This window comes from Coturnix japonica, chromosome 3 (genome assembly GCF_054131305.1).
Source record: "Coturnix japonica strain WE chromosome 3, WE-NBRP24, whole genome shotgun sequence".
Lineage (NCBI taxonomy): Eukaryota > Metazoa > Chordata > Aves > Galliformes > Phasianidae > Coturnix > Coturnix japonica.
The window spans coordinates 10,064,393-10,092,063 of record NC_140665.1 but is presented as its reverse complement, the minus strand read 5'-3'; the positions used below and the strand labels follow the sequence as shown (position 1 = coordinate 10,092,063).

General features: G+C 45.1%; 1 protein-coding gene and 1 long non-coding RNA gene across 6 annotated transcripts in view; both read left to right on the top strand.

The window, feature by feature from the left end:
- CCDC85A (coiled-coil domain containing 85A) overlaps window positions 1-9,530 on the top strand; it is a 55,357-nt gene extending 45,827 nt beyond the window's left edge. For 3 of the 5 annotated variants that reach the window (XM_015856803.2, XM_015856802.2, XM_015856804.2), the window contains one exon: window positions 7,473-9,530. In XM_015856803.2, coding sequence (XP_015712289.1) covers window positions 7,473-7,522 — 50 coding nt within the window. In that variant the 3' untranslated portion in view covers window positions 7,523-9,530. Of the gene's footprint in view, window positions 1-2,845; window positions 2,966-7,472 lie in introns of all 5 variants that reach the window. The other 2 variants (XM_015856801.2, XR_014943793.1) reach the window with 2 other exon arrangements.
- Window positions 9,531-18,812: 9,282 nt separating this feature from the next.
- Window positions 18,813-27,671, top strand: part of LOC116653193 (uncharacterized) — a 67,727-nt gene continuing 58,868 nt past the window's right edge. The window contains exon 1 of the long non-coding RNA XR_014944428.1: window positions 18,813-18,909. This is a non-coding gene — a long non-coding RNA (uncharacterized LOC116653193). The remainder of the gene's footprint in view (window positions 18,910-27,671) is intronic.

Genomic DNA, 27,671 nt, shown 5'->3' with positions numbered 1-27,671 from the left:
TATGGCAGCCTGATGCAAAGCAGAGGTCCTCTTTGAGAACAGGAATTGTGGTGAATAGCCACAGCGTTCAAAACCAGCGTGTTTTAATTGACAGGAAAGTTCCTCAGAAAAATTGCTGCTGATTTCTGGCTCAAGAGGTAATTTGTGGTTGGTTCCCTCCATCAAGGAGCTGCTTGTTTTACCCAGAACTGTTCTGACTGTGGCTGTGCCTCTGGCACTCCAGGAGCATGAGGGAGATGCTACATTTCCATTCGTCTGATTTTTCGTAATATGATATTATGGACTTGAGTGAGATTTCCTGTGCTTTCTATTCACTAAGGAGTTGCATATTGGCTCTGGATGTTTAGTTGATGTACTTGCAACAGAAAATGGTTGTGCGTGTTTAGTGATTGCACTTCTGTTACCTTTGTGGTGAAATGAACACAGGGTCTGATGTGGTTTTTCCCTGCTCCTGGCAGTGCTTTCTGCAGCCCTGTAATCTGCACTTTCGACTCTGAGTAATGAAACCATTCTGCAGCCTGGGCAGAAGGGCTGGGCAGCCAGGAAGGCTGTAGGATGAAGAGCCAGCACAGTTGGTTCTGATGTTGACCTTGTGTTGTCTATTCAAAACAGCCCAAGATGTTTTCTTCCACAGCTTAGCCTCTGGATAATGAATGAAAAGCTCTGTCCAGAACACATAGGCACCTTGGATGCCTGCTTTGAGTAGCTGGATGCCAGTGCTGTGTGGGGTCAGAGAAGAGAAAAGGAATGGGTTTCTGCTCCAGTCCTCAATGTCCTGCTTGGGGTCCAGTTGTTGTCTGGGTCTGGAAGTGGTGGAGAAGGGACACAGTGCAGTGAAACTCACATGAGCTTTGGGAGGAAAGCTGAACGTTGCCATACTCCCCGTGGCAAGCAGCAGGTGTGCAAAGCAGGCTCTCTCAGTCTCCTGGGGCACCTTGTTTTCAGACACCACCAGTGTGGCCGTGTGCCTTCTCCCCTCTTTTAGCTGCAGTGCCTCAGAAGGTCAGACTGCAGCTGATAGTGCTGAGGGGGTAGCAAGACCACAGGGCATGGAGAGGAACAGCAGAGCTGTGTTCAGAATGGCCCCAACCCATCCTGGATGGAGCTTCCCCAAAGGAGGCACTGCGCTGTGCTGCACTTTGGAGTGGCCTCACCCAGGACTGGACATCCCTGAGCTGCTCGATGGGCTGCAAAACTTGCCTTGTTCTTTTTAAGAGAAACTTAAGTCTCCTGTGGAGGACAGAGGGAGGATGGAGAAGGTTATCCAGAGGGCAAGCACAAAGTTTCCATCTCCTACCAACACATGTTGAGATGGGATTGTGCCATGTATGGTGGAAGGGGCTGTGGAGGAGAGGTGCCTGGAGCAGTGTGATTCACAAGGCTGTGGGATTTTGTCATGGTCAGGAGGCTTTAGATGTGCAATCTGATCTGATTTCCTAGCCTCTTGATAGCAGTATTTCCATTTTACCACCCAAGACTGGCCAAAATCTTGCTGGCCCTGGAGTCAATAAAGAAACAGAATACTTTGACTAATAAAGAAAAACAAACCGAAAGCCAATCCAAAGCTGAGGGAACATAATCATAAACCTGAAGCACTCCTTTTTGCTTTATTACCCCTTTTCCCTCCTCATTCATTTCCTTTCCCAAAGTAGAGCATTAAGTCTGCTCTGTCACTAGCAGACCTATAAATCCTTCCCAAAGGAAAGTAAGTCCTAAATCTCCCTTTGTAGATCACAGCAAATTGATAACAGTTGATGCAGAGTGTTGTAGGGTAATATCATGCTGTCTTTGGACTGGGGTGCCTTTCATTCAGGTGTTTCAGGGACACCAGTTCTATGGGATTGAGCCTCATGCCACCTCTCCATGCCCTTCTCCTCCCAGCCCTGCTTTCACCTTTCGTGCTGTTCAGTTACTGGACATGATGTGTTGCTCTGTGGGGCAAATCAGTGCCGAAGGGGCACTGGATCTGATCAGAGGCTCTTTCCACTGTCATTAGTTGTCTTTCAGATATGCATTTGCCATGTGTTCCTGCAGGAATTACTGCCATGTTATTTCTGAATGTGACGGTGTTTCTGATTCTGTAAGAAAGAAACCTTTCCTCTCTCTCTCTCTCTTTAAAATGTTTGTTTTCTTGTTCTTTACCTTCCTCGTTTTCAAACCAAATTCAGCACACCAAGTGGCAGTGAAGGACCCCCATGAAGAGTGGGTCAGGCTGGCAGTGGGTTGGCTACTCTGCTGTCAGGGTGCAGAATGGGTATTTTAGCCAGCAGCTCCATCAGGTTCCCTTGGCACTGCAGTTCTCCAGGGAGTGCTGTCTGTCCTGCAAAGTACAGCCTGCATTTATTTAGTGGTGCCCCGACCCTTCCCAGCACCCCTTGGTAATAGTAAGCCCTCCACATCATCATTCTTCAGTGCAAATCTGGAGCAGCCACAGCTGGAGGAGGAGTGCTGGCTGCTCCAGCCCCTTCCCTGCTCACCCACACTTTGCAGCACAGCTTAAAAATGTTCTGTGAGTCAAAGTAACAACCTCCAAAATGCCTGGGAAAAAAATTAGATGTTCTGAACTCCTTCCCCTGGAGCCAAAATCGTCTCTTTGTAAGCACTTCTGTGAGGAAGCGCACCAAAACTTTATTGATCTGCCCTGATTTTCCAGATAGATGCCTTTGGGGGCCAGAGTGTGTGGGTGATGCTCAGCAGTGGTGCTTAAGGTACCCATATGGGTGTTGGTTACTGTGGCTCAAAAGGAAGGTAATAAATAAATAAATAAATAAATAAATAAAAGACATCTGTTTTAATTAGTTACCAACCCTTTTCTTTATTAAATAGTCTTTAATTTTTTGCGAAGGATCCCATTAGGATGCCAGGAGGGTCAGAGGGGAGTTACTGCTCAGCAAACGAGCCAGCTAGCGTCAGTGGACATGGCTCAGCTTCTCAGCAGTCTGAATCAGTGGTAAATGCTCTGAAGGTAATGCTCCTCCGGTACAGTCCGTGCAAAACATCTTGTCTGTTCCTCAACACGTGTCATATTGTCCTGGCAGCATTCCTGTGGGCACCACTGGGATGCTGCTGTCATCAGTGGGATTGATTTTCTGTTTGTCACTCATTGCATCTGTGGGCTGTGTGTTCCCTGGGGCAGGGGCAGGCCATCACCATGGGATGGTGCCAGCTGTAGGCTCTGTCCGGTTTACTTACATTAGTACCATCTTGGTTTGAAGGTGGAAGTGGGGGTTTTCTGAATAAGCAAGTCCTTCTGCTTCATCTGGGATGAACATCTGTTCTCAGGGGACATGTGATGAAGTACTGTAGCTTATAGGGAGAAAAACTATCTTGCAAAGGTGAAGCCAGCATGCATGGTATATTGATAATACAGTGAGCAGAATGTTGGGCTGTGGACCATGCATCGCTGCTGAACCTTCTGAGAGCTAAGAGCAGCTGTGATTTACCCTGAAGTTGGGGCTGGATTTCCAAGACCTGTCACAGAATCATAGAATCACTAAGGTTGGAAAAGACCCCTAAGATCATCTAGTCCAACCTACTGCCACCATTCCTACTAACTCAAGACGCTCAGTGCCACATCTCCATGGTTCTTGAACACTTCTAGGGATGGTGGCTCCACCACTTCCCTGGCAACCTTTTCCAGTGCCTCACTGCTGTGTTGCATTGCTAAGGGGCAATTAAGGCAAGCACTGTGGCAAATCTGCTTCCTGTGTCTGGGCAGTGCTTGGAGTCCTGCTGCAGCTTCGCAGCATGTCCCCTGCTGCTGCCTGGGAAATAAGGCTACGTTAAGTGATTCTATCAAGACAGCACATGTATTTGTTGAAAAAAACACCTTCTTCAGTCCTCTTAAAATACCCATTGGCAGTGCCACTTTACTGAATGGAACTTCTAACAGTGTGCTATTGACAGCCTGTAATAGCTGGTTAGTGTAAGTGAAATATTTGAACAGTGGCCAATACCTTGGTTGCTGAAATGGATTGATAAGACGTGCACAGAATTTAGTTCAACATAATGTGAAATCTCAGCTTTTAGTTTGCTAGGAGCTCTTGCAGCAAGCAGAAATAGATACAAATGATACTGCTATGTTTGAAATGGAAAGTGAGATGTCAGCCAAGCAAACTGCCCAAACTTCCCATCTCCCATCTCCAGACAGAGAGCAGATCCTGCTGCTTCCTGGGGAAGCAGCTTGGGTTGTATCCTGCCTTCTTTGCATACTGGAGTTTACGGTTGTGGGATGACAGCAGTCATCTCAGCTGTCTGCCTGAGTTAATGTTTTTATAGGGATGCAACGCTTCAGTTTCCCCATCTGTGTGGTGGCACATCTGTACTTTCCTGCCTACACTGTTGCTTTGCGATGAATGGATAAAAAGCGTTTTCAGGAATATTTAGTAGCAATCCATAAGAATTCTCAGGATATCAGCAGTGCCACTTCAGAACTGCTAGCTCTCTATTGTTGATATCGTCAGCTCAGTGTTGTAAATCACAGGTACATACTTACCTCTCCGTTCCCCAGCCATTCAGGGCTCCATGACTAGCACTCGAGTGCTGTCTTTGCTTCCAGCTTTATGGTCTATGTCTGATTTGACCCTTGCTATGTCATTAGACTTTTAAAACAGTCAGTTGCTTCCTTCCTGCTGTCACTTTTTCTTACATTCATCTGGTCAGTCTGTGTTAAAAGCGCAGTGGGTTTGTGATAAGCTTATCGTTGTGTTTCTTTTCTTTTGCATTCTTACAGTCTCTTGCAGTTCGCAGCTCACTGTTTTGTTCCACATTCCCACTCTGCACATTTTTGTTTATGTGGAATACTGGCACAGCACTGTTATGCCTGTGAACATGGTGGCATGGTGACTGGCTTAATGTTGGGCTCCATGGTTTTGGTGCCTAGTCTCTTGGTCCCAAAATGCAATTTGAATGCAGAACTCCTGTTGTATGCTTTTACACCAACGTTTTATCAAGATAACAGAGGTGGGAATATGGTATTTATGCCACCTCATCCATAATATGTTTGCGAACGTTTTTGCTTTGTATTTATATGCTTGCATCGTCTTAGGAGAATGTAGCATTTCGTAACAGCAGCTTTAGAGGCAGTTTACCACATTCTTAGTGAGCGTGAAGGTAATTCCAAAGCTCAGGAATGTTTGGATTGACTCTGGAGAGGGCAGGTGGTTTTCTTGATGATTTTCTTGATGGTTTTCATGATGAGTTTCCTCTGATCACCAGTCAGTTTTCCTCACAGGGCTGCAACACGCACACAGTGAAGGTGTGGATGCTGTTTAGGTTGGTGGGGTAGCAGGGCAGAGGGGACCTCAGAGCCCAGGGAGCTCCACCTGTATTTCACACTGCATGTGAAATGCTGTTAGGATGCAGTTAGGATGCCACAGTTAGGATGCAGGCTGCTGCCCATCTTCCAGGGAGGAGGGGGTTTCTCCCTCCTTTTGCTTCTGTGTGTTGGAAGGAAGCTAGAAATGAATTGCCACGATGTTACTGTGAATCTCCTCGCTACCCTTTATTTGGTGAAGGCTTCTGCTGAAATGTTGAACCATGTCTTTGGGCTTTTTATTCTGCCGTAAGTATTTAAATTGCATTCAAGAATGCACATCGGCTCTTGAGTGCTTGCAAGCAAAAACCAATTTCATTAGTGCTGCACGACGAGTCAGTGTTAAACTCGTGAGCTGAGAAGAGGGCAAACGTAGGTGCAAATGCAGGGGCCCGAACAACTGTGTGTGCAGGAGACAGCAGGATGTGCAACTGCCGTGGCCGAGCAAAGGGCTACACAGATGCCAGCACCAAAGGAGAGTTTGATAACAGATCTTTGAAACTATAGCCTGTATTGCCACGAGTTTCTGAAAAGAAGGCAAACAGTATGACTGTGATGCCTTTGAGACCCATGTCTCTGTGGTGCTGTATGCATATGCAGAAGTGGTTTCTGGTAATGATTTGTCTGTTTTCTACCCCAGAAATATGGTGTGAATATTTCTTTTGACCACACCTTGTCAGTTCTGCTTAGGATGTCAGCTTTGCAGGGCTGTCTTGTATGCATGCATTCCTTCCTAGCAATCCGGGGTCATTTGTTCAACTGGAAATGAAGGACTTTGAGAGGTGTCATCTTTTCACTTACTATTGTGTCAGCAGGAGCTGCTCGGTAAATATTGTATAATGTTTATTGACCAGAACAATTGTTGAAAGGCACATCTGTTCAGTGTGCCTTCTGACAAAAGGCATTGGAGTGGTCTTGCCTCTTGGTGAGAAGTTAGGAATGTCAAGAACCAAGTATCTGAAAGAAACACTCGTCTGATCACATCCAGCCATAAAAGGGTTATTTTGCCATCTGCAGCACAGAGGCCTTGGGGCAGTTCTGTCCTTGGTTGTCAGCCGTAGGAGCCAGGGCTCATGTCTTTTCAGGCTGTTAACATCTCAGGATCCAGCTTCTCTGTGTTTACTCATTGCCAGCTCACTCCTGGGATTTGGGCACAAATATTAAATAATGACAACAGAAAAGCCTTTCTCAAGACATACTGCTGTTGCTCCAGAGATTAATGAGCAGCTTAATAGTAGCTATACATTAGCTGGTTGCTAGTTGATAATGATTACTAAACAGAAAGAATATTGAATTGCACCACGCGGTGCAGTAGTGAACACCACTGTTATCCTGGTGGCCCCTGCGTGTGCCTGGGGACACTGTGCTCACTGTGGCTTCCCCTGCTTCTCGTTGGTGCATCTCATTATAGCTCATCATCAAACACATTCCTGAACGAATGCTTTTTGCTACAATTTCTCTGTGTCTTTAGTTCCATAAGTGCAACATGGATGTTATGCAGTCATGGAAGGGAGCAGATGTGAGCAGGAGGGAGGAAATCTTTGTAACATCTAGACCATGCTAAGAAAAATACTTGATAACTTTTACTAACGGGTAGATTTCACTGTGTTTCAACGTAACACACAGACAGTGACTGCATGCGTGATTCCTCTGAGCTCGAGGGAGAATGAATGAAAGCAAACACTCAACGCCCTACTTGATTTTAAGAGAACAAGTAAAGTCTTTGAAAAGAGAAACGAGATGAATTTCTCTGTGCTTCTTTAACTGGACACGTTTAGACTCAGCTGGAGTGAGTTCTGTGCTTCTGAATGGTGTTCTTCAAGAGACGTGGTGTGGGAAATGCCTGAGTGAAATTTCAGTAGAGGCCTGCAGATGCCCTCAGTCTTGTGTCTGAAGCATTAAGAGCCTTGGTGATGCACGTGCTGGTCCATTCGTCTCCATTTTTAACCATTCTTAGAGGCATGTGCTCTCTGTGTTTGGAAGGAACGTTGTATCTCCTGGGAAGCACTTTTTTCCTGTTCCATGTCCCTCCCCTCTGTCCTTTCCTGCGCTGCATGGTCTGTGTAAGGAATGTGCGGAGTGTCCCCATGCATGCCTACATGAACACTGGTCCATCCCAACTGATGCTAATGGTCTCCCTTTCCATCCCTCCCTTTAGGTTGTGTGGAGGAAACTTGGAGATGCTGCAGGGTCGTGCCCTGGAATTAGGCAACATTTGTCAGGAAACCAGTACAAAGGACCGATGTAAAAGGCCTGAAGCACATCCTCTGTCTGAAGAGAAGGAATTGGAACTGCTGACGAGAGACCAAGAACTGGCGGTGTGCTCAGCACCATCCCAGCTGACAATGGGTGCCCTTATGCTCTGCATGGGCTGCACTGCAGGCTCCTGGAGGTGGTGCTGGGAGGTCTGTTGGAGGAGCTGGCTTTGCAATGACCCACGGAGCTCTGTCTCAGTATGCTGGCTAGTGAAACGCTGCCGCCGCCTCGTCCCTTCAGCACCGCATTTAGAAGCACTGAGATATTTCCATTCCTAACTAAAAGACAATAGGGGTTTTGCAGCAGTTACTTGAAGGGAGTCTTTATTTTGGTCAGTTACAGTGAGTCTCTAGTAAGTCTGAACAAATGTTCCACTAGATTTACCAGTTTTTCACCAGACTGGAGAGACATTGATGAACTGTTGTGCCTTTGGTCCCCACAGTTTTGACAAAGTCATTTCTTAGCAACTCGCACTTCAGTCTATAAGGTATCAGCTAATGGTGCTTAAGCAATTTACGGCTGATTATTATTATTATTATTATTATTATTTGCTTTGGTAGAATAACTGCCTTTGGAGGTGCTAAAAGACCATAACGTCTCCTAACCAGCCAGTAGTGTAGCATAACTACAGTCCTTGTAGTGAAACACGATTTCTTTCTAAATGAAAGTGAAGATAGCTTTCTGTTCAATTTACTTTGATGCGAATCGTCTGAAGATGTGTCTGGCGTTCATGGCTCTGTACCAAACAGAACACCGAGGCACCGCCACTACAGGTCTCAGATCAGAATTTCCATCAGAGTGTTCTTCAGAAAGTGTTTTCCAGCCGTCAGGACGCTAATTTCTACTGTTTAATTTAGAAACACGCTGGTTTATTTAACTAGAGTCTATAAGAATAGGAGTTTAAAAGATTGTACTGCGTCGTAATAAAGCTTTTTCTTGCTGCTGTAGCGTACTTTGAAAGAAGAAGGTTTTATTATACTTGGAGCATGTCTTTCATTATTACGAGGCAGAAAGCTCACGTTCAGACTGCCTGCGGTTTGACCAGAAGATGACCTAGATGTGCTTAGTTTATTTTTTACCTCTGTGTATACTAGTTGTGTGTATCAAACTGCAACGATAGGTATTTTGTGTATATCTAAAAGCAACAGTAGTTTCATGTATGAATGTGCAACAGGCTTGTGACCGCTGTTGCTTAACTTTTTACTGTAGCCAAGCATAAAAATAATAATATAAGATAAAGGGAAAAAAAAAATAGGAATGCAACAATTCCTGGGTTTTTGGTTTCTTCTTGGTTCCGAAGGTTTGAGTCTGTCAGAAGCAGTTCTGTCCGAGCTTGCAACATGCTGTGTTTGTGAGCTGTTTGCGGTGGAATGTAGCTCTGTTGCTGTACAACCTTTTGTTGTGTAGGAGTATGATGTAAAAATCTGCTAACTGTCTTCAGGAGAAAAAAAACAAACAAGATCTGTGTTAGTTTGCAGCAGCAATTAGGCTGGTTTCTGTTGTTATTTTTGCGTGGTACCATTCAGTAAAAGGCCTCTGACCCAGCACTGATTTCCCAACAGAACTCCTGTTTGCTCCGTCTGCTTCAGTTGGACGTGCCGTTGGCCTTGCATTTCAAAACATTGCCCTCTTGCATAATTTCTCACATATATACCCCAGACCCAGCAGCTGTGTGCTGTCTTTACGCATTGATTTTCTCCCATACAGATCGTTTGCATAGTTAAACTTAAATTGTTGTATTCCTATGTATCTATATATATATATGTATGAAAAATGTAAACCATGTACTTGTGCCTGCAGTATGTATGTGCAGGGGCAGAGCTGAGGGATGCTGGTCTTTTGACACTATACTTGTGTAAATTTTGATACTGTATTAAACTATTTTTTTACAGTTCGACATACGACTGGGTATCAAGTATCTGTGTTCATCTTAGCAATGGTAATAAATTATAGAATCTCACCACTGTTTGTTCTCCTTTAATGACCAAAGCCGGGAGATACTTAGCTCTTGGAGTGCTTTGAAGGAGTTTTCTGGAATGTTTCTGCTACACTGAGAAATAAGATGCGTGCAGTGGGTTTTTGTTCACCTTCTCCCCAGCTGTCTCCAGTAATCCCAGCTCCATGGACTTGCTTGTGCCTTATGACCCTATGAAGTCCTAGCTGTGCTTCAAGGGCAGCCCTGCGGTATCTACTCGTAGTTGTTCTGGCCCCTTTCTTGTGCAGGGCTGCTTCAGAGAGAGGATGGGCAACGTGGAGCTCCAGGAACCTTTTTCACAGGTAAGAGACACAAAGAGTACTGCTAGTGCTGTGGGGGGAGGCCCTCTGCACCTGCTGCTCTTCTGCCCTAGGAGCTGCCTCCCTCTTGCCCTGTGCGTGCCAGGGGAGGGCTGCCTGCTGCTGCTTGTGACAAAGCAAAGAATGGCAGTCAGTATCTTGAAGCTATTGAATCCTGTGAGAGCTCCTAAAAACACAGCTTGCTGGGGGGAGGGTGTGGGCTGTGTGCAGAGAAGAGGCTCAGTGCTGTTGCGGGATCCAGTAGCCTGCACTGATGAATGACCATTGCTGTAGCAGTTGGAAACCTTTGTCTGCATCATCTTTCTCTCTGCTCATGCAGATGCTTCTCAGTAAGGTGCAATCACACCGAGCCTCATGGGTTCCTCATTCTTTTGGTTTTTAACTTTACTGCTTCAGTAAAAAACATGGGCATGTTGTTACAGGGCCATGTTCAGCTCCTGAGCTGAGCATGAATGAGCTATAAGGTTCCCTATGCACGTGGATTTTAAGTAGCTCTTGCATAGCAGATATATAGCAAGAGGATTTTGTTTTCTGTGGTGGAAAAAAAGCTGTTTCGCATAATAGTCATAAAGTAAAGAATAGCAGTTTGTTTTTCTGCAAGTGAGTGGTTTCAGTAGAGCCTGTTCCCCAAAGGTTGCAATTGATGGATGTGTTTATGAACATGGTGCCCTTTTAATATTTTAAGTGTAGGCTGGAAGCCAGCCCAATCAGTCTCTGCACTTTGGGGATGGCACCCAGCTCTGTGCTGCCTCAGCCTCCCAAGAGCACCATGGGCTTTCACATGTCTTGTAATCTCACCATTTTGGCGCAGAACGAAATGGCTCAACCACAGATAGTTGATAGGGGAGGAGAAAGGGAAAGAATATCTCAGCAAGACTGTCCTTTAGTTTGAAATCCTTCAGAACACAGTAATGATAGCAGCTGCCAGATATATAATGCCAAGATGTCTTTGTATCCCCAGATTCCTTTTTTTCATGCTTGGGTGAACCATGTGCCTGGGAACCCCAGCCATGGACGTTCCCAGAAACCTGAAGGTAAGAACAGCTGACTCGATAACAGCCCCGCCTGGATTAAATATGTAAAGACTCTACGTTGTTAAATCAACCAGCCAAGAGGCGCTTGCTGGGCTGCGTCACAATTACAGCACTTCCTTGCACCTACAGTATGGCCCAGAAGTGAACTGTGAGATACAGGTTGTGAGCTCTGGCAAATGCTATCCAATTCATACAGTAAAAAAAGGAAGGAGCAACTAATACTTTTGCTTTCATTTCCAGAAGATGATGGGAGCTTTGTCCTCCCAGCTATTTCACCACTACCATGATCATATGCACCTCATCACTTAGGGTGTTTTTTTCCCCAGGCACGTGAGCTGTGGCTGTGGCTACACTTCCCACTTCTCTTATCAATGTGTTGACCAAAGAATTACAAGCCTTGTTCAACATGACCTTTGCTGTTCCCTTCCTCTCTGTGCACACATCCCACTAGATGTATATTTTTTTCCTCTGGCTGTGTGGTTTTTGGTTTTGGTTTTTTTTTCCTTTGAAAAAAAGAGGTGATGGAGAGAGGGTCTGAATATAATATCCTGGTGTTTAGTGGGGTCTTCTGGAGCTCTGGGTTTCTGCAGCCTCGTCTGTGTTTTGGTAACTCCTGTAGTACCAGCCAATGGGAAGTGCCCCAGGGCCTTCATTGCTTGCTTTCGTCTGATCTGCTTCCTGAATACCTGGCTCATGAGGTGCCAAAATAATAATGATGAGTCATTTAATATATCAGAACATGGTAATTACTCTCCCCTTGAATAAAAATTGGTGGTAATTCTCCCTTCAAGGCAGTGGCCTTGGCCCTGAGGTCTGGATGCCGAAGTTTTCTTGGCGTGCTGTTGTATATTTCTTTTTCCTCACTGCCATGAATAGGTGGAAGTAAGTTTTAAAAATAACTTACACGTTTTCATATGAAAAAAAAAAAAAGAAGGAAAAAAAAAAATAGACTTAGGAAGCTGTGTCCTGACTCTGGAAGGGGGGTCGTAGAGAAGGGGGATGAAGGCCTGCCCTGCCAGCATCTGATTGATGCAGACAAACCTGCTGCTGCCTTAGAGCCACTAGCAGCATAACCCATTTGCTACGTAACTCACCTGTGTGCGTGGCCCAAGAGAGACTGCGTGAGAAAGGAAGCGTTTTTAAGTTCTCACGTGTGTTTTTTAGTTATTTATTAAGCATTTCTCTTCCAAACTGCTATGGGTAGGGTTTGCCCCTGAGCAGTAGCATTGCCTGCGCCTGAGCACCTCAGCTGGAGAGGGATGATGGCATCTTTTTTGCAAGAAGCTTTGAAAATCCTCAGTGACACAAGGACATCTTGACACGGGTGAGTGCACTGAGCACTGTTAAGCCATAGCATCACTCCTGGTTTCAAAGTAAAGGTCAGAGAGTGAAAGGAAAGCACTTGCTTTTGGTTTGGAGGTGGCTTTTCAGAATAGGATCAGGTTTGTTGGTGGGGAGATGGGAACATCTGTCTGTGGCATGGGGCTGCTGAGCTGCTCTGTTTGCACAGGCATTAGACTTCATAAGACAGGAAACAAACTAAAGATGATGTTTTTCTCCCCCTGCTGAAAGGGATGGATGTGTACACAGGCTGCTGCACGTTCCTACTTAAAAAGAACCAGAGCTCACCCTACTCAACCTTGAAAATCCCAGGAAAAGCACACTGAGAAACATGGAAGTGTTTCCATGGGAACTCTTGCTAATGAAATGAACCTGTAATGGTTCTCAGTTTCTGCACCAAACTACAAACAGCAAACACTACAAAGGGAACCAGTAAAGAGCAGAATAAACCAGCAAAACTGCTAAATTAGGTACGTGCATTCCTCCCCACAAGAATCAAGCATAGAAACAAAGTCTGCAGGAAAATGGGGGGGGAGGAGGGGGGAAATACTAAAAGATCATTTTAATTATAGCACATCCAGCCAACGTAAAACCCATGGACTGTGTGAAACCAGTTTTGTTCTCCTGGTACGCAGCAGGAAGCTCTGTAGCAGATCAAATGTGTTCAGGGAGGCTGTCTTGCTAATTGCCGCTCCTGGCTGAGCCAAAACAAACCATTTAGACAAAGGAGAGAATTCACTTCTTATTTAGTATGAATTATGAAGTAGCATGTGTGGATGGGCTTCACAGTAACGCTGCTTTCCCTGGGGAAAAACATGTAGCTCTAATCCTGTGAAATAATTGGAGAATTAACCCCTGGTTTCAGGCTAGAATCTCAACACATGCCTGTGTTTAAGCAGAAGATGAATGTGGTCTTGAATAAGGCTTTTCTTTCGATACCAGCAGATTATAGAACTCCACTCAAAGCCAGATATCTCACTTTATGCTGATGTTGAAGCAATGTGTTCTTTTTTTTCTTATTGTGACTTTTCTACTTTCTCATTTGTTTTAATTTGTAAGCCATCTCAGAGCATCATTTTGGCTTCTCACTAAAGATTCTGAAGTTTTGCATTGGGTATTTCAGGGCTGCAATGCCATCTAGGACTCCTGGTAGCCCACTAAACCTTAGCTGTAAGTTTAATCATCCTCCTGTGCTTTTTACCTGCAGCATGCAAGTGATGTGCTCTCCCAGTAGCTTAGCTGAGTGTTAGCATGTGTAGTCATAGACAATTGAAAGCTGAAGTGTCAGCAGTGACTAACAGAGGCGAGCTGTTCTCAGATGTGAGTAACCAGTGCTGGAGCCACTGGTGCTCAGGCTGGGTGATCGCATGGCTCCATAGAAAGTGGAAATGGTGATGATGAACTTCTGGGTGTGTGCGGCCAGGTTTGTAGGAAGGGCGTGCAGAGGTGGAATAGCAATTAGCTGGGGTTGAAGGGTAACTCTTACCATTGTGCAGTGATGCAGTAATTGCTCTGGGTCTGCTTTCTTTTATGTGTTTTGAATATGCATCATGCAAACACTGCTTCTTGGAGCCCTTCTGCTCTGGGTGGTGCCATCTTCCATACCAAGGGAGGAAGACTGCTCTCCAAGGGAACAAGAAGTCACAAATAGCATCAGGACCTCTAAATCTCAGCATTTGTGGTTCGCTTTCTGTCGCACTGAACCATAATCCCATCTGTTCTCACTTAGTTGCATCTCAATGCTGCTGTCCATCAGCTCCCGCAGAAGCATTATCTGTCTGTTGGTGTGTGTGTAATCACCCCTGTGTGCAAGGGAACAGCCAACAGATCTGTAGGGCTGGAAGGAGAGCAAAAGTTCAATGACTTTACAGCTGAATACATTAAAAAAAGAAAAAGAAAAAAGAAATTCATGATGCACAATGTAAGAAGTTCTACTGAACTTCCATACAGTATAGGAAGAGAACTGCATAAATTGTTAGCATCATACCTGTCAGAGTCAGCATGTGCAGACACGAAGGCAGCTTCACTAGAGGAACAAGCTGCAAGGTAGCACAGTACTGTTAGCTTCCGTGCAGGAAAACACCCACTCAGTATCCAACCAGCAAACATCGAGGAGGACCAGTAATCCCCTTGCTGCACACCCTGGGGAGCCTGGACAGCCTGTCCCCGGTCTGAGGGTTTGATTGTCGAATAAAATCATTAAGTTTGCCACTTCTTCGCAACTTTTCTCTACTTCTTCCACCTTTTTGAACACTTCCCCAAATTTCTCCACATTTTCCTTATTTTCCCACCTTTTCCCATGTTTTTCCATGCTTTCTAAGTTTTTCTATCATTTCCTTTCCCATGCTATCTCATTTTCTCCAGTGCTATCCCAACTTTTCCCTTGCTTTCCCAGTTTCCCCCCCTCTGCCCCTTTTTCTTTCACTCTATCCCAACTTTTGTCCTGCTTTTGCTTCCTTTTCCCTTGCTTTCTCACCTTTTTCTTTCCCGGGTTTTCCTAATTTTTCTCATACTTTCCCAAATTTTTCTCTGCTTTCCCAATCTTTCCCATTTCTTCCTTTGCTTTCCCAACTTTTACCAGTTTTTCCCATGTTTTTCCAACACCTCCCAACTTTTCCCATGCTGTCCCATCTTTTTCCATTTGTTCCCACTTTCTCCCAGTTTTTTAGAATCATAGAATCCTTAGAGTTAGAAAGGAAGATTTGGAAAATTAGTCCACTAAGATACTTATTCTGACCATCAGCCCGCTGACGATGATTGATGGATAATCTTGATTGGAGAAAGCTGTTTCCACTTGACGTATTCCACATGGTTTGCAGTCATGCACATCACTGGGCAGACAGGGAGAAGGACAGGAAGACTCTGTTATATTTCTGTAATCATAAATTACGCCATATGTTACCTGGAGTTCAGTCTCTAAATTCTGCATTGACCCCAGTAGCATCTGGCTGTAATTAAGCTGCCTGCAGAGCGGGTCTGCCCGATGGTTGCACATCAGGGCCTGACTGAGTGTGGTGGCAGAGGAAAGGGGTCAGGCAACTGAGGACCTCGACAGGTCGCTTGTGTACAGATGAGTTGCTGCCACGATTTAATTAGGCTGTGGGAAGCATGCTGAAGTGATACATAACAAGTGCACAGGATAGGAGTGGCTTGCAATAATCTGCAGGGAAGCTGCTGCTGTTGGCATGTGCCAACAGGGAGAGGTGAGGACTCCTGGGCTTGGCCCTATGGACTTGCAGAGGCAATCCCTGTGCATTGCAGATGATGTACTGCAGGGACAAAGGCTATGTTGGTCCCCTTGAAAGCGTATGCGGCCTTCATAAACCTTGAGATGTGCTTATGTTAAGTCATAACTTTCCTGTGCCCAGCAAAATTGAGGTTGTTGTGAAAGCAGTGTGCAATAAGTGTTCTGCTCTAAGGTCCTCCTGGAGAGATTTTCACATTAAGGAAAGATACTGTGTTTCCCTCAACAAGAACCAAAAATGACTACTTCATATTATTTGACAAGCATTCCTTGTCCCTTTGAAGTTCTTTCTCTCCTCAGATAAAAGGCCCACGTGACCGTGTGCTCGAGCTTCTCCCAGTTAATATCCCCGCATTAACAGGAAAAGGGAACAATAGGGAGCAGATGACTTTTGATAACGTTCCCAGTGATCTGGTCTGCTACTGAGTGATGCTGAGACAAGTGCAGAAACGTTTTTATCTTTGATCTTGATGAGATAATTGACTCTCAGCATCCTTTAGCAGTGCTCAACTGTCAATCGAAAAGCTCATTGCTGTTTTGGTCCAGTGCTTTTGGTGAAGGGATGGAGGAGTTTGTTCCTGCACTCTGGCCTGGTGATAGTGTGAAGAGACTCCAAAGACTTGTATCCCAGGGTCAGCAATATGGGGTGAAAGTTTTGTGGTTTTGGGGCCAGATAATGAAGTCAGGACACTTGTACCACTGGTAACTATGTCCTGTAGCCTGTAACTGCAGCAGGTATTGTGGCTTTTGTGCTTTTTTACATTCCAGAATTTGGCAGGAGAGCAAGGCTGGGTCCTCTCCAGCATCCCACAGCTCTTCCCTATAAGAGGAATTTCCAGATGATTCTCATTTTATATGAGAAGGCAATTCTGTCTAAGAGACAGAATGAAAATATCTTAAAATAGCCTCTGCTTGCCTGTGTGCTGCATTACCCAGCCTAGGAGGCTTTCCAGAAATAACAGAAAGGATGTAAGCGAGGAAGTCAGGGCTCAGCAGTGAAGCAGGAGGTGTGTGTGCTGCTCAGGCTCTAATGCTGCATCTCTGCTGCTGCTGCTGTGCTACAGAGCGCTGAGGGGCTGCAGGGCCCATGGGTACCAAAGATCAGGGGAAACTCTTTGAATGTGGATTGTACAAAAACATATTCTAAATCATGTTTACTGCATTTAAGCCTTCTGTCATCATAAGAACAATGTAAACAGCCAAGTCTGCAAGTCGGGGTGAGTGTGAGAGTTGGAAATGTATTTTCTTTCATTATCTCATGCAATCCGTTTGGACCAGGAGGAAGTGTTAAGCAGACAGATTGTTTTTCCTCTAGGAGTAATTAAATATCTTCCCTAACAGGGTTCTGAGTGAACTATTGATCATGTTTGTAATTTCTCCTCCTCATATAATTACACCCTTAATTCTGGTGGCCTGAACAAGAGGAGCTAAAATTGTATAATTGAAGCACAATATTAGAAGAGAGCTGTGCAACTGATCCAAAATAGCACAAAGTTGTGCTCTTTTTTGAGCATGCTCTGCTCACATGCACCCTGTAGGCTTTCATTCTTTGCAGAGGAATGAAGATGACTGCAGGGCAGGAAAAATGGTAGTATGTATTGAAAGGAAGTGCCAAAGCTGTCCCACTAAGAGCTAACCATGCTAGGTAAGCTCCTGAACTAATGCCATTTGATATACTTCTGTTTTAAGTGGATTTTTCTCCCACTTTACCTCGTAGCAAAGTTTGGTCAATAAACAGTGGAAATCTAATCATCTAGGTCAGAAATAGTTGCACTTTGTAGGCACTCTCATAAATAACCATGTAGAGTGGTGCACGGTAGGACAATTAAGTATTTATCAAAAGGATGCAGCTGTTGTGCTGGTTTGAATTACAAAAAGATGCAATGTGTTCTACCAAAAGGGAAAAAAACAACAATGTTCTGGGTGGAGTGCAGTGATCTGTATTTCGTAATTAAAAAACAGCTTAAAGGAGTTCAAAAGGAAGTTTCCCTCATTTTTAAGCTCAGATTCTCAAAGGCCTTCAGGCAGCCTGTGGGATCAATCTGTAATCTCCCATTCCTGTTCCCTCTCATGTGACTAATTTATCCAGCTCACAACAACCTGATGAGGGAGTGGGAATGGAACCGATATCTTTACATGAATAAGGCACAACCTGGACCAGGTTATTCCCTGCTGATGAGAATGTAAAGTCATTTCCTGTTGGTCTGTAGCTCACTGGATGCTTTGCTACATTATATGGGGAATCTATCAGATGGGAAATATGACTGCACCCGCAAGACAAGCCTGTGGACATGCTTGGTGAAGGCAGTGGGTGACTCTGGATGGGTTTCACTCCAGAGCTGCAGTTCATTTGTTCTTGGTTTGTGTTTTAGTACACGACATGAATTCATTTTCCATGTGTAAGGGAAACTGTCGATCACAGCCTGAACCTCTGATTAACCATCTGAGGCAAGTGTCAGGTCAGCTGTGGGAGCACAGGTGAAGGTAATTCAGCTGTGCTCCTGGAAGGGGTGGAGCTTGGCTCCACCTCTCCTAGATTTCATTTAAGGGCTGATCACCACTATGGCAGCATCTCTTTCTGGAGATTGCTCCTTTGTGGAGTTCTTGTGGTCTCTATGTTTTCCATCTTGACTGAAGGCCTCAGAGTTGGTGAGTTTTTCCTATAGATAACCTCTGACTATTTATTTGCAACTCTTCTTGTGCTATTCCAGCTGTATGTTATGATTCTTGCATTATTCCAACTGTACACCATGGTACCATTTGCTGATGAGTGGTTGTCCCTGAAGCCCTTCCCTTGGGAGTGCTGCTCACAGCAGTACTGCCTTTTGAACTGCCTTCCTGGAAAGGGCTCTGATCCACTCCTGCCTTCATCCCTATTCCTTCAAAATGATTTTGGCAAAGGGACAGGTCCCAGGCAGCCTTATTAGCACAATTAACAGCCTTTTCCTCAATTTTAAAGCCTCTAGCAGGCACTTTTTAATTATTATTATTACTTCTTAAGTCAGTACAAAATATTTCTTTCTTTACACGAAGAAGTGCCTTCATCTATTTGACGGGTACACTTGCTTAGCACACAGTACTGCTGTGTCCAGGAACATTTGCTGCTGATTAAAGGGGTACAGCTCAGTTTGCAAAGCAAAGTGTCAAGCACAAGCATATTTCTCCTGTTTGCCTTCTGGTCTCTCTTCCCAGCTTAGAGTTTTCCAGGTGCTAAATGGTCTTCACTCAGAGAAAAGACCATCTGTGTTTTGTTGATGCTCAGACAAACAAAACTTCGCAGAGGAGGCTTATTGCTCTCTTTCTCCTTTCCTGCCTCTGTGCTCAGAGTGGCTGTGCTGGAGGAAGGCTTGGTGCCAAACCAACTGGCAGAGGCTGCTGGACCTTGGAAAACCAAGAGCTGCTCTCCATTCCCTCCATCCTGTAGGGTAAGTCAGATTGTTTGCTGTATGACTTTCAGCCTGTCAACTACTTGTCCTGCTGATGGTCAAGGACAAACATGTTGCTTTGCATGATGCTTTGGCTCTTAAGTCAAAGTGGCCACTTCCCAACCAGTGCAGCCAGTGAGGCTTCACTGCTTAAAGTAGAACTGAGGGATGGAGGGAAATAAGGTACCAGTAAGGAGAATGTTCTGAATGCCTTTGCTAATACAGCTTGAGGGGGCACTGTAAGACACCAGGTAATGTGATTGCAGATGCAGTTTTGATCATTTTGTGCAGTGTGGCCCTCCAAATCTGCACATAAGTCCTTTGCTGGCTGCAGCTGTTTGTAGCAACTTGAGGATTTCCCTTAAAACATACCAGTACTCATTTGTCGACTTGAGAAGGGAGTGATGACCTCCAGAGTTGGTACTGGGTAATTGTTAACTCTGTGCAATGGATTGCCAAGGCAAAAGTGTCCGTATTCTATGCTTCAGCACTTATTGCCTGCCTCACAAAGGAGAGTGCTGATATTTCTTGGCTGCAGACCTGGTCTAATGCTCTGACACCTCCTCTTAAACAGGAATGCTTCTGAAGGCTGCTAGGCTGCCCCCAAAAGGAGCAGTATGCCCTGGTGTTGTCATGGCTCCAGTTCACTGGGATGTCATCTTCGCTCTTGCAACAAGCAAAAGTGATTTGCAATTTCCAAAACACTTGGGCAGATTTCCTTCATCCTGGTGGGGGTGCAGCAAGGAGGTCCCTGCGAAGAGCTGGTGGCTGTGGTGCATCTCAAGGCATGGGTGGTGCAGCTGATCTCTTTAGAAGTGTATATACTTTAATTCTAAATCACCCCGATTCCTTGTGCAGTGTGATAGTTGTTTTCAGAAACTTGCTTTATCTACTGCAGAAAACTTGCTATTAATTTTATAGAGGCAGAGGATTTAATAAATTAAAGGAGATGAGAATGAAGAGGCAAGCCCAACCTTTAGCCAAAGCATGAAGGAATCATGAGAATGCTGAACATACTTTTTTCCCCTTTGTAACGAATGTACAATATTTTTCTTCATTACTAGCTGTTGTCTTTGAAGTGAAAATATAGGCTTGTGACCCAAGGCCACAGAAATGTGGGAATACTAGTACATAAAACCATTTGTACTGAAATGGTCCCTAAGATAAATAATGTTCTTAGCAGCAGTAGGAGAGTGATGGTTTGTTATCAGTCCTTGTGGTTTAGCCTGTACAGTACACTGACTGTGGGCTAAGGGCTTGCTGGGCGCTCCCTGCCATCCCAGTGTGGCAGGAATAGATCAAAAGAGTTGCTGTTTCACATTTAAGTCCATGGGTCACGAAAGAGGGGCTGAAAATCAGCACATTCATACCAATCTCTGCAACTCAGTCAGCTTGAGGATGGTTTGGGCATCAAAGGAGCACTGCTGTGTCCCAGCACTTCTGTCTCCCTGATCCGGGGGAGTTGATACACTTTAAAGTGTGTGTATGTACAGTTTCAAGAGTTCTACAGTGTCCTTGCTCATAACCCACCAGTGGAAAACTTGGTAGAGGCCAAACTGATGTTCTAGGGCAAAAACTGAGTGACCTGGGGCTTTGCTTGCAGACAGTCTTGCATGGCTATTTGGAGCTGATGAAACAACCAGCTCAACAGTTTTACACATCTGAATGCTGTAAAACTAACATTTAACGAAGCGTAACATGGATAACAGTAAATTCTGTGCAGCGGCTTGCTTGTATTGATTACAAGGTTCAAAGATTTTTAGTGTGGACCTGTTAAGCATCTGCAGTGCTGAGGCTGGAATGAGGCTTGGCAAGTGCTAACAAGGTTGCTAAGATGATGTTCTTTCTGCTTTTATGTCATCTGCTGCTTTGGAGAGTCAGTCAAGAGGCCTGGGAATGGGTTAGTGGTATGGGAGATGCTCCCAGCCCTGTTTTATCTGAGTGCAAGCCCACGGTGTGGCTGCATCATGCTTTAGAGTCATAGAACTGCTCAGGTTGGAAAAGACCTTGAAGATCATCAAGTCCAACCAACTGCCCATGGCAGTGTACAGGGCCACACGAGATGGGCCTACCTGCAAATAGAGCAGGCAAGGGTATAGTTTGGCACGCTGAAAGCTGGCTCCTGGCTTCAGCCTGATCCCTTGGTGAGAGCTGAATAATTCGTGCCTGCTCAGGGATGCCGGCAGCTGTTTCTCTGCCATGTGATGTACGCTATGCATCCTCTCCTGCCCAGCAATGGAGTAGAAATGGGAAGATGTATGCTCAGGCAGATGATGTTGTGGAAAGAAAATCAATACAGATCAAGTGAAGAGTTTTAATCTTGCCTCGTGATAACTCTGTGTCTGTCCTTCCCCTGTATATGCATTATGTCAGCAAACACTGCTCGCTTGCAAGTCAAAATCCCATGCAATAGGAGAGGTATAAATATGAGTACATGTATCATGCTTTTTAACCCCCACAGCCCCTGCTCCTCTCATTGGCCTGATGGCAGCTGTGCCCCAAACTGCATGCAGAGGGCTTTCATTTCATAAAACAGCAGCTACTTCTCCTGCATATGTTCTGACAATAGCAATTAAGAACATTGCAGCACACCAGGGAACTGCTAAATATAGTGTGGCCTGAAGTTATAATTAGATTTCCTGATTTGTTTTTTCCTTATTATTTTTATCTTTTTGGTGGTTGGGATTTGCTCTTTCTCCACCTCTGTATGGTGTGGGAGATCTTAAAGGTCAGGTGAGCCCTGGAGTCCTCTGCACAAGGCTGTGCCTTGGGAAACTCTTCTCCTTCAGGAAACACAGGAAGAGGCAGAGCTTTAATTCTTGGATGTCTCGATTCATAGAATCATGAATGGTCTGGGTTGAAAAGGCCCACAATGATCATCCAGTTCCAACCCCCTGCTGTGCGCAGGGTCACCAACCAGCAGCCCAGGCTGCCCAGAGCCACATCCAGCCTGGCCTTGAATGCCTGCAGGGATGGGGCATCCACAGCCTCCTTGGGTGACCGGTTCCAACATCACCACCCTCTGATTCAAGGCGACTTGAACTCCTTGCTGCAATATGCAGCCGTAAAACGTGCAATAACTTGTTATTTATTTTACAGAGACTGAATGACGGATGGAGCTCTCTCCTTTTCAGTGGTACCCGGGCACTTATGGATGGACTGGCACTTTGCTTAGCAGCTGATGCTTTTAAAGATTTGACATCTTGTTTGTATTACCTAAATAGATACGTGCTGTTTCCGGGAGCTGTTGCTACTGCCGGGCTTTTAAGACCATCTTTGTATACAGTTTCATTTTTAGTATGGGAGAAGTCACTGCGTTTTGCTAACTCAGAATACCTGACACTGACAACAAAACCCAAATTTCATTAAATAAAAAGACTGTCAGCACTGTACAGACTGATTATAAATAGTGCCTCCCATCGATACCTGATGGTGTATGGATCCTAATGAAACTCCCTGTAGCCAAATGTGTATTTTAAGAAGGCTTTTGACCTTGGGCATCCCTCCTGCTGGGGATGCTCTGCTGTGTCAGTGGTTCAGAATCAATAACCTCCAGCACCGTCCTGTGCTGCTGCTGCGTTGAAGGGTGATATTGTACGATGTGACGATATTCTGCTGACAAATGGCTCGATACCGATATCCCTGCGGGGAAGGATGGGCAGGGTTATGTGGTGACTCTTAAAATTCACCGATAATGAATGGGGGGGAAAAAACTGCTGGGGATGCCATTCTGCCCACTTAGCACTGGGACCTGCTGCCCTTGTACCAACCTTAATCACTGCTGTCCGCAGGTGCCTGAGCTAAGTGGGTAAAATGGCATTGTCTGCTGTGTTTTCCATATTTCAGAAGGCTGTTAGAGCTGTGGAATTCATTGTGTGCTCTCCTCCTGCTTTTAATAATTTCAGCAGCCTGTGTTTGTGGAAGTGCTTTGAGTCTGGATTGTACTCGAAGTAGTACTGTTGTTCAAAAGTCATGTTAGGGCTGACTGGGTGTTGTATGCTGTTGTCTGTTGACTGACTGGGGCTGGGCACCAGGGAGAATCATAGAACCATTGAATCCTTAGAGCTGGAAGGGATCTTTAAAGGCCATCTAGCTCAACTTCCTGCAATTCACAGGGACGCCACAGCTAGATCAGGTTGCACAGAGCCTGATATAGCCTGGCCTTGAAAGTCTCTGGGGATGGGGCATCAACCACATCAGTAGGTAACCTGTTCCAGTGCCTCACCACCCTCACTGTGAAAGATTTTTCCCTTATATCATAGAAGAAGAGTTGTTTTGTTCAGGAGCAGCACTCGGTTCATGGGAGGGGATTGGTAGACAGGACTGGTAGATGGAAGTGTTGGTTCACTGATTTGCAAAGGACCTTTTTTGGTCTTTAAATATTTGTTACTCCAGACCAACCAAGATACTACTCGTGGAGTAGCTTCAGCACCCATCGTTGTTTTGAGCTAGTTGTGATATTTGTGGCCTAGACTGAACACGGACTTGCAGGATTCCTCGTATTGGATCTAGGTTGCCTATAAAATCTAACTGAGCTCTGAATCACAGAATCGCAGGGGTTGGAAGGGACCTCAGGAGATTATCAAGTCCAACCCCTCTGCTAAAGCAGATAGCCTACAATAGGGCACACAGGTAGGTATCCAGTTGAATATCTCCATAGAAGGAGACTCCACCACCTCTCTGGGCAGCCTGTTCCAGTGCTCCATCACCCTCACCATAAATAAGTTCTTCATGTTTAGATGGAACTTCTTCATACATGGAAAACCACATGTTTCTTTCTTACATTTGAAGAGGTGAGACATAAGCTTTCTGTGAATTAGTCTGACAAATCTAATCATGCTAAACAGCCGCTCTGTAGCTCAGTTTAAAATCAATTGCCATTCAGAATAATACTGGGCCTTTTTATTTTTCTTATGGTGGGCATGTGGCTCCAGACATCAACCGGTGTGAGCCAACCTTTGGTTGGTTGCAAACTGCAACAGGAGGATTGAGTGCAAGTGTATGAATAGATGTGCAATAGCAAATGTCCAAAAAAAATGTTAAAATAACACCATTTTAAACATTTCATGTACCAAAGGGCTCAGCTTGATTCCTCATAATGTAGAATGTGATTAATTTAAATAAGAGAGAACAGTCATGCAGGCAGACAGGCTTAACAACTAATGAGCAGGGCGCATAAAATGTGCACTGCCTCACCAAGGTATTGTTGTCATCTGACATTTTTGCAAACTCCCATGGAATTTATTTTGCATTAACTTCTGTTAGTGATGATGGAGCTGCTGAATTATTGCCTCGTTGTCTTGAAGCCTGAACTAATTCCCCATGTAGGTTTTTTGGAAGCATCCTTTGTACAGTTCTGAGCTATGCACATTATTAAGAGCATTGCACATAGGAAGGGTTGTTCCAGCAGTACAGGCAGTAAAGTAGACAGTAAACGGCACTCCTGCATCACTGGGGGGTGTGTTCTCAATCACAAGCAAAGACAGCGGACTTCTAGTATATCTTAGCAGTTTATTTCCTGTTTCAGTCCCTTGGATGTTGCCTGGGCAGTGTGTTTTTAGATATATAAACACTGGACCTTGTTTCCTGAAAGGAACCTCCTTGAGCTGCTTTTAGATGGGGAGTAGATGCTGATGAGCTGTCCTCTGCTAGAGGCTGAGTCTCCAAAAAGGATACACCCAAACTCTGCCTGTGTATGAGTGTCTGTATAGGAGTCTGGGTGCACTGGTCTTTCAAAGTACACTCTTTACGAATGAGGAAGAATCAGGTCTCTTTTGCTTCCATGTGTGCATCTCTACCTGTAATTCCCTGCATCAGTGAGCATGTTTTTGGCATCTCTCTGTTAATCGTTCTGGATCTGCCTGTGTATTTCCCAGGACTTGGGTATGCAATCGCTGCCCCTTCAGTTTGATATGAAGTGCATTGCTATGCCAATGTAACAAGCCACAAGCACAGTCTGTGTAAAACAACTGCCTCTCTGCAACCTGAGCACCAGATGTTGCTGGGGAAATATCCCAAAGGGAGATCCCCTGAGTAAATCCTAGGGAGGTGACTTTCTTCAATGAGCTGCCATGTTGTTTGTGCGTCTGCCCATCCCGTAATGTGTGCAGAGCACCTCCCATTGCTCCACCTGAAATGTCTGTAAACTCATTCAGCAGAAAACGCTTCCTTTCCCTTGCTCAATGAAGAAACCCTTTTTTTTTGCTCTCCAGCTTCTAAAGTCATCCTTTCACAGGAGACTGCAACCTGTGACATGACTGCTACCCTTAAAGAAAGCAGGCAGAAAAAAAACCCAAAAAAACCAGAAAAGCTGCTAAAAGATAAATGACAGAGTCAGCCTTATACCCTGCTCTTGCAATTTATTTGAAGAAAATGTTCAGAGAGTGCAAAGCTAGGACATCTGTTTCATGCTATTCCCAGAGCAACCTGCTTATTCAGCTGCAGACATCCTCACCTGCTCTTCTAATGAGCTTGGATCTCTCAGAATTCCCTGTTCACCCATTTGAACCTGGACAGAGCTAACTGAAGCAAAGGGACACAACCCAAAATGTAGCACAGGGTGACAACTCTGCACCCAGGCTGCTGGAGCCTCTTTAGCTACTGGAGTTACACAGGATCACACAGAATCACAGAATTATCAAGGTTGGAAAAGACCTGGAAGATCATCCAGTCCAACCATCACCAATACTTCCCAGTTAAATCATATCCCATAACCCCCAGCTCACTACAACCTCCCTTCAGGAAGGTATAGGGAGCAATAATGTCTCCCCTGAGCTTCCTCTTCTCCAGGCTGAATAATCCCAGCTCCTCGTAAGGCCTGTGCTCCAGACCCCTCACCAGCTTCATCTCCCTCCTCTGAACGCGTTCCAGGGCCTCAATGTCTTTCTTGCAGTGAGGGGCCCAAAACTCAACACAATACTCGAGGTGCAGCCTCACCAGTGCTGAGTACAGGGGGACAATTACCTCCCTGTTCCTGCTAGTATTGGGCATTGCTGTGAATAGACCTAACGTAGGATGTTGTCTGTGAAACTGGAACAAGCTTGGAGCTGACAGCAGCCTGGGCTCTGGACATCAGGGCAGGGTTTTTTTCAGCCCGATCCATTTCTAATGCACCACTGGTGTCTGACATTTACAATTGGCTGCTTATGCAAACTAAGGAGTAGCAGAAAGAAACTGATCTTTTTTCACTCTCTCTCTGTGCTTTTAATTTCATAAAGTAAATATCACAAATATATGCTTTGCAGGTGCTTTTTAGCACAGTAAGCACAATGCAGTTGAAATCTTTGGCCAAGGCTGCAGAGTCATTGTATTTCAAAGTTCACATGACTTTGGTGAAAACTCTGGACCAAGTGCTTGCAACCTGCAGAGACGCCAGTAGCAATGGAAAAAGTGCTCCACAAATGGTGCAGTCATTTGCTCAGACAGCTTTCTTTGTACCATGCAGAGAGGGAGATGTCCTTGAAACTGTTCAGATCCTGGTCCAGCCCCTCAGTCTGATGGTGTTTTTGACAATAAGGTGAAGCAAAGGCACAGGTTGCCGGGAGAGGTGGTGAATGCCCCAACCCTGCAGACATTCCAGCTCAGACTGGATGGGACTCTGAGCACTGATGGAGCTGTAGGTGTCCTTGTTCAGTGCAGAGGGGTTAAACCAGATGGCCTTTAAGGGTCCTTTTCAATTGCAATGATCCTGTGGTGTCTGTGGCAATGTGGTGCTCATGCTCCTTTGAAAACTGGTGGTTGACAAATGTGTTCTATTGTACTTGGATACTTGGAGCTGGTAACTTGTGATCCATAGAGCAGCAGAGTAAATGGGTGGCAGGTCAGACAAAAAGAAAATGTCCTTGTAGACTCTCAGGGATAGATTGGACAGAAACCTCCCTGAGGGCTTTTCTGTGTGCCCATCCTTGCACCACGATATCTTTTCTCCTTGAACAGCCAGATACGTGTTTTCAAATCTGCATTCTCTCATTCGAGCATAAGGACCTTTGGTGTTTCTCTTGTGCTAAAAACTGCAGTTAATTTGCCGTTTACTTTGTGGCCTTTTACCAGCTGCTGTTTCCAGGGCTACTGTTGACAGGAAGGATGTATCTCCAGCGGATTTCCAGGAGGTCCCAGTGCGAGATCCTTAGGATGTGAGCATTGACTCATGGAAATAAGCAATGAATTGAAATTCCTGTTGTTGGCACCTTGCAGTAAATATTCTGAAGTTACAGAACTTAATAAACATGTCCTGCACCTTTCAATTGTATTTTCTGCAGCAAATGGTGACTTCTGCCTTGAGAATCATAGGAATGCAGATGTGTAAGGAGGAATAGGCATCCCCAGTGCGAATCCTGGGTCTGGATTCAGGATGATGGAGCAGAATGCTGTTGTAGCATTTTGCTGTCATGCATATGACTTTTGTAGTGTAAAGGTGAGCTGATGTAGGCACTGAGAAATGGGGCAGCTGTATCTGACAGCTCTGAAGCTGCTGTCAGCAATCACAGGCCAAAAAGAGTATCTCTGGAATAGTGAAAATGGCTTCTCAGTGTCATCTGAAATATCACCAGATGCTATGGAGATAAATTGATCTTCCTAATCCAGTAACCTTCCTGGTTTTGTTATCCTGAGCAAACATTCTTTTTTCATACTGGTATTTAATTTTCTTTGATGGTAGTTTCTCAGTGGGTCAGGCAAATACCAACAGCGCTTTTTGTGCCAGCACAGCCCTGGCTGTTGGGCTGGGGAGAGCTGTAGGGTGATGCACAATACCCTGGTTGATG